Source organism: Plectropomus leopardus, chromosome 11, assembly GCF_026936395.1.
Source record: "Plectropomus leopardus strain MGB_pleo_1.0 chromosome 11, ASM2693639v1, whole genome shotgun sequence".
NCBI lineage: Eukaryota > Metazoa > Chordata > Actinopteri > Perciformes > Serranidae > Plectropomus > Plectropomus leopardus.
The window spans coordinates 35469832-35476511 of record NC_142186.1 but is presented as its reverse complement, the minus strand read 5'-3'; the positions used below and the strand labels follow the sequence as shown (position 1 = coordinate 35476511).

At 38.2% G+C, this 6680-nt stretch overlaps 1 protein-coding gene across 1 annotated transcript in view; it reads right to left on the bottom strand.

Annotated features, from left to right (window-relative positions):
- dennd4b (DENN/MADD domain containing 4B) overlaps positions 1-6680 on the bottom strand; it is a 46897-nt gene continuing 40217 nt past the window's right edge. Inside the window, exons 20-27 of the mRNA XM_088084714.1 lie at positions 6073-6307; positions 4486-4798; positions 3354-3458; positions 3058-3233; positions 1376-1532; positions 1050-1289; positions 224-320; positions 1-41 (exon numbers count right to left, since the gene is read on the bottom strand). Coding sequence (XP_087940840.1) covers positions 1224-1289; positions 1376-1532; positions 3058-3233; positions 3354-3458; positions 4486-4798; positions 6073-6307 — 1052 coding nt within the window. The 3' untranslated portion in view covers positions 1-41; positions 224-320; positions 1050-1223. The remainder of the gene's footprint in view (positions 42-223; positions 321-1049; positions 1290-1375; positions 1533-3057; positions 3234-3353; positions 3459-4485; positions 4799-6072; positions 6308-6680) is intronic.

Genomic DNA, 6680 nt, shown 5'->3' with positions numbered 1-6680 from the left:
GTTGTGTCTCCGCCAGCTGTAGCTCCTCATCGGGATGCCACCTGGTGGGAGAGAGAGACGAAGAAAGAGTTAAACTCGTCACAAACTGCTGAGGTTTCTTGTTCCTGTGAGTGTAAACGTGTGTGTGTGTGTGTGTGTGTGTGTGTGTGTGCGTGCGTGCGTGCGTGCGTGCGTGCGTGCGTGTGTGTGTGTGTGTGTGCATGTGTGTGTGAGTTTGTCTCACTGTGGATCCTCCAGAGGATGTAGAGGGGGGGCCACTGGTCTGTGTCAGGGGTCAGAGTGTCCCAGAGGAGCCGAACCCTCACTGCTGAGTTCTCCTGCTGGAAAAACACACCATGACAGAAAGAGTCTGTGGATCAGTGTGTTAACCCTTTAAGACCTGAGCAAGTTTCTCAAAACCACGACAAGAATTTATGAGTTGCAAAATAAATAAATAAGTAAATAAATTAAAATAAACAAAATAAACAAATATATATTTAAATAATAATAATAATAATAATAATAAATAATACTTTTTTTAGGCACAGAATCACATTCATTTGTCAATTCATATGTATTTAAATCCTAAAAATAAATAAATAAATAAATAATAAAGCAGTATTGTGAAAATTGCTCTATAAATAAAGTGTATTATTATTATTATTATTAATTGAATAATAGATAAACAATAAAATTAAAATCAATAACAATAATAATAATAATAACAATAATAATAATAATAAAAATAATAATTATCATTATTTCTTGCAAATTTTGGGGGTCATTTCTTCTATTGTTTCATGTTTTTGAAAGAAATCGAGCCAATTTGCTCAGATTTCAAAGCATTAATGGACAGAACAGAACAGAGGCGGGACCTGACAAACATTTTCATCTTTCTACTCCTTTTTCAGACATGAAATATTAATTTATGTTGCTTATCTTAAATCCGTTTATATGTTCATGATTATTTTTGTTTGAGTATTTTATTTATTATTTTATTTATTATGTTATTTTAATTAATTAATGTTTGAACTGAAGTAGATTCAGTTCAGCGGAAAAGACTGAGTCACCTGTGTGAACTGGCTGACCAGTGGTGAGGCTCTGACCAGCTGCAGCAGGTTACTGGGCAGGCCGAGGCGCTGGAAGTACCACACCAGGTTCCAGAAGATGATGGAGTGGTTCTCCAGGAACTGAGGCTGAGCCAGGACCGCCTCGCCCTCGTTCTCCAGCAGACTCTCCAGCTCCTACCTCAGGACCAGAGGGCTCAGGTAGGCCACCGTCACCTGTGGGACGCCGCCCACCGACGAGCCCTAAAAGAGGCGGTGAGAGACCGTCAGTGGGACAGGAAGTACGGAGAAAAGAGAGGAGGAACAGAAACACGGAGAGCGTGCGGTACCGAGGTGGTTCTGCTGTTCTCGGAGTAGCTGCTGGTCTCGGAGCTGGAGTCTTCACTCAGACCGTTACACTGGAGTCTCAGGGACGCCTCCTGAGCGCTGGGGGGCCTCACGGCGCTCTCCACCTCGTCCTCCACGTTCCAGTTAGTGCGCTCCACGCTGAGAGAAAAGGACAAGAGGAAGATTTCAAACGGAGCGATGTTAGCCGAGACTGTCTCCGGCGGAGCTGCAAATTCATCTCTGCCAAATCTGAAGATTTGGGTTTCATCTTTAGAATCACATCATCAGAGAAAACGCCAAACTACAGCCTGAGGGCGCCGCGACACGTCTGACGCACCGGTGTCAAGGGCCGTCCACACCAACCACTATAACTATAACCGTGAATATAAAATATAAATATAAATATAAATATAAATATAAAATTTAAAAATAAATATAAATATAAATATAAATATAAATATAAATATAAATATAAATATAAAACATAAAATATAAATATAAATCATAAAATATAAATATAAATATAACCATAAATATAACTATGAATATAACAGAAGACAAAGAGTTGATGGTGCCAAACTGAGCACTTTAAATTCAGAAGATTTGGATCTAAATTCAAAATTCATCATGAAGTCTATAAATCATCATATTAAGTTGATGTTTTTTAATCAACACTTTTGTTTTTTTAATCTTTTTCTCCTGAGAGGAGTCAACAGCTCCATCTGCTGGTCAGAATCTGCTACAGTCAAAGAGGCTGATCAATTATTGATGACTAAATTCACAGGAATAAAAACAAAAAGAAAACCAAACGGTAAAGTAGTTCACAGCTTCATGCATCTTTTTTAACATAAAAACAGACATTGTGTGTTGAGTCTGACCGATATGGGATTTTTGAGGCTGATGCAGATATCGATTTTATGGTGGAAAAATTCACAGATTACTGATTTGGCGACAGATAAAGTGAATTTTTGAGCTGGAATGGAAAGTAGATCATTTCTATATGGACTGATTTTGCACCGATATGACTGCAAAAGTACTCAGAGGGCTGCTTTCTTAAACAAATAACTTTTATTTAACAGTTCACTTTTTTAACTAGTTTCCATTACACACAAACAAAAATAAAGAATAAAAAAATAAAATAAACATCAGTACTGTATGTGTTCAGCATCAATCTTCGCTGACTGTTTAAATAAATAATATAAAAATAAAATAAACAGCAGTACTGTTTGGTCTTTGCTGACCATTTAAATAAAGAATAAATACAATAAAATAAAAAGCTAAATCAGCATCAGCACAGTTCAGTTTCAGTCACTCACTGACTATTTCTAAACCACCCGAGCATCGTTTTCTGCATCAAATGGTCTGTAAAAAAAAAGTTTTCTTATCAAAAAAATAAACTTCGATGTGTCTGTGAAAGGCTCATATCGGCCGATAATATCGGTTGACCCATAAATCGGTCGGGCTGTAATTTGTGGTCCAAATTAGACTTTAGGATCTATGTTAGATGTGACGTTTAAATAAGACAGATTCTGATTGGCTGTTTGTATTTCCAGTGTTCATGAAATCGCTCTCGGAGCGATCCAAACGAAATCATACTTTCCTTGTAGTTATAGTTATAGTTGATTTTTAAAACTATTTTTTTGTAGTTATCGCTGTTGGCGTGGACGGCCCTGTAGTCTGTTACCTGCTGACGGGTCCGGGATCACAGATCTCAGCGTTCAGGAAGGGGACGAAGGACGCGCAGCAGAACGGGCAGGACGAGTTCAGGTTGGAGTCGTCCGACGTCCAGCCGGCCATGATCTCCTCGTCATAAACCAACGAGTTGCAGCTGCGACACAGAGAGCAGCTGGACATCAACACCTGGACGCACAGAGAGGGGCGGGACGAGTCAGCGGCAGTTAGTTACCACAGACGCACCAACAGGAAACACTCTGAAACCACGCCAGCTGCTGGAGTCATTTCCAAACTAACACGGTTCACCTCGAGACCCGTCGCCTCCTGGTTGGCGTCCCACGACCGGCGCAGAGGATAGGCTGGACTGGGCATGTCCGTCAAGTCGAGGTCACTTCCTACAGACAACGAACTCTGAGAAAAGACGACACGGAACCAGATTACGTAAAAATAACGTCTTAACGTCACCAACACATGATTCTGTTTAACAACCAGTAAAGGTCAGATAAACGTCAGAATTATTCTATGATTTTAAATTTAATTTTTCTTATATTTTTTAATTGATAAAAAATTGCATTAAGAAATGCAATGATCATTTATTTGTTTTTATATTTGAAAAATGTGTATATATATATTTTTTGTTTGTTTGTTTGTTTGTTTAAATATAAATAAATTATAAAAATTTTTAAGGTATATAAAAAAACAGCTTAAAGTTTTCTATTTTTGTACATTTTGCTTTTATTCTATATATTCTGCATCTATCTTGTCTATTTATTTTGTATATTATGTTTTTTGTTGGGTATCTATTATGTATTTTTATTTTGTATATTGTGTATGCATTTTTTTAAATTGGTATTTTTATTCTGTATATTGTGTGTCTATTTTGTATGTTCATTTGTATTTTGTGAATTTACTTTGAATATTGTGTGCTTAAATAGTATTTTTTGTATATTTATTTAGTTTATTGTGTTTTTACTTTCTGTTTTGCATTTTTATTCTGTATAATGTGTATCTATCTTTTATATTTATTTTGTATGCAGGTCTGCGTGGTTATCTGGGAGTTACAGTGTTTTTATTATTACTCACATCATTTCATTATTCTTTAAGAAAAAAGACGTGATGTGTTTCCAAATATTGCAGATTTGCTGTGCTTTATTTTGCGACCTTAATTTAGACGTATAAAGTTAACTATCACATTTTTTTATGGACTAAAGACAGCATGAATGTTTTCAAACTCTGCACTGAAGTGAGACCTGCTTCGATTATTCTCTTGAGATTTAACTCTAACTCAAACTGTGACATCAAGAATTGAAAGTAAATTAAATTGTGAGATTTCCATCCCTGATAAAGATAATATTAAAATCAGCATCTAACAGTTCAAGTTTCTGCTAAAAGAGAATAAAGACAAACGTCAGAATGAAGCAGGTTTGAAGAGTCACACCTCTGAGGTCGCGCTGACCAGCCTCTCCTTGGCCTTCAGCAGCGTTTCAGCCACTTGAGCTTTCCTGGACTGCCTCTGCTCCGACACCCTTCGTCCTATCCCTCCTGCTCCTCCTCCTCCTCCTCCTCCTCCTCCTCCTGGTCGCCGGTCGTCCACGCTGGCGGCTCGTCGAACAGACACTCGGTGTCTCGTCGGCGTGAGAAGCTGCTGGAGTTTCCCCGCCAGACCTCCTCGGCTCGGGGAGGACACGTTGTTGTAGTTCTCGTCTACGACTTTACTCCTGCCGGCCGACGAGTCTCGAGTCCCTGCAGGTCTGCAGGTCAAAGAACAACAAAGTGAGTTACGCAGAACAACAACAGCGGCAGCGTTAGAGGATAAAGTGACTGTGTAGAGTATAAAAACTTATGGTGACGTCATACCAGCTTGGAAATGCACTTTTTTTTTTTTTTATCATGGATCTTCAACATTTATTGAGTTGGAATTTCAAGACCAGGTTTCGGGCATCCTTAACCCTTTTGGACTGTTTGGCTCATTTTACAGGTTTTTCATTCTTAATTTTTTGATAACTGTGTGTGTGTTGATGCATGTGTCCTAAATGTAGTCCAGATTGTGTATTTGAGTGTAATCAGTGAATTTGCAGCTCAGCTCCTACAATAAGTCTAAAATACACTGTGGAAACTAAATAGTTACATTCAGACTGTTCAGGTCAAAAAATGCTCCATTGAAACCCATTCAAACTGACATTTTTGATCCCACAGCCATCAGAGCAGAAAAACAGGACTTGTATTATTTCTGGGTGTCATTCTGGGCTTTTGACTCTGAATTTGTCATTTTGACTATTTTCCACCTGATGAGCCACCATATTTGGCATATAGAGGAAATACATGCTATTTCCACTAGGTGACCTGTCACAGTCAATGTAGCTGCTGATCACTGACAGATCCCAGACTGTGATAGTAAAAAAAAAAAAAACTACTTAAACTAAATAATTCATTTCTTCTTTTTTCATCTAAAAACATAGTAGCATCATGACAAAAATATTGCATTTATAGGGTTGAAATTCAGAAAATTAATGAATATTTGATATTTATGATTAGTACTGATGTTGGTTTAAAAATAACTCAATGAAAGAAGAAAATAATATTAATGTATAATTTTTTTAACATCAACTTTTACTTTGAAAAGCACACACGTGTGTGTAATATTAAAGTGGGCCCTAAAGGGTTAAATGTGTTTCACCTTTAAAACACTTATCATGAACCCGATTACGTTTCTGACATTGTGTCCACTTCCTTTTGCACCTTTCTGATAACGCTGATTGTTTTTTATTTTCTTTTGTTTGCACACGTTTGTACTGCAGCTGCTGCACAGATGTTTCCCTCTGAAAGTTTGACCTTAAAATCAAAACCAGAGCACATAATCAAACATCAGAGAGCCTTAAAACATCTGAAACTGACATGAGAGACAGAAATTCGGTAATCGCAGGCTGGAAATGTGCCTGAAAGAAGCAGGTGAGTTAAAATCAGTGAGTGAAAGATTATAATATAAAAAGCAAACAGAGTTTGAGGTGATTTTGCTCTCACTGACCTGCCGTCTCTCTCTGCGGGCTGGCAGCAGTCCGGCTCCGAGTCGACCGTCTCTGCACACTCTTTGTAGAAGGTGGACAGGCAGACCTGACTGCGCCGAACCAGAACGCCACCAGGGGGCGCCGGAGGCGGGGTGGAGGTGTCTCTGCGTCCCATCGGGGGCTTACGGGAGACGGCGTCACCGCAGCCGTTGGTCCCTGCGTTACGGAGGATGGTCTTCTTACAGAGCTTCACCTCTGCGGGACAAAGAGGAGTTAAAACAGACAAGAATATTCATGCAGCTAAAATCAGCTTTGTTTCTCCCTGAATGTGAACTCTGGTTGTTACACCACATTAACCCTTTGAAACCTGGATTGACATCAGTCACATTCAGACGCCTTTCACGGGATATTTGAAACCTGAGCAGATTGGTTTGATTTCTTTCTGAAACATGTAAATGACAAATCTGTCAAGCTGTCAAAAAATGACCTAAAAATAACATTAAAACAGAGGAGAGGATTATTAGAAAATTATACAAAAAAACAGGGAAAATAAAAACTTTATTTATATTTCTCAGATTATATATAAAATCATGTTAAAGAAAAAATAAAATAAAAATACAAATATATA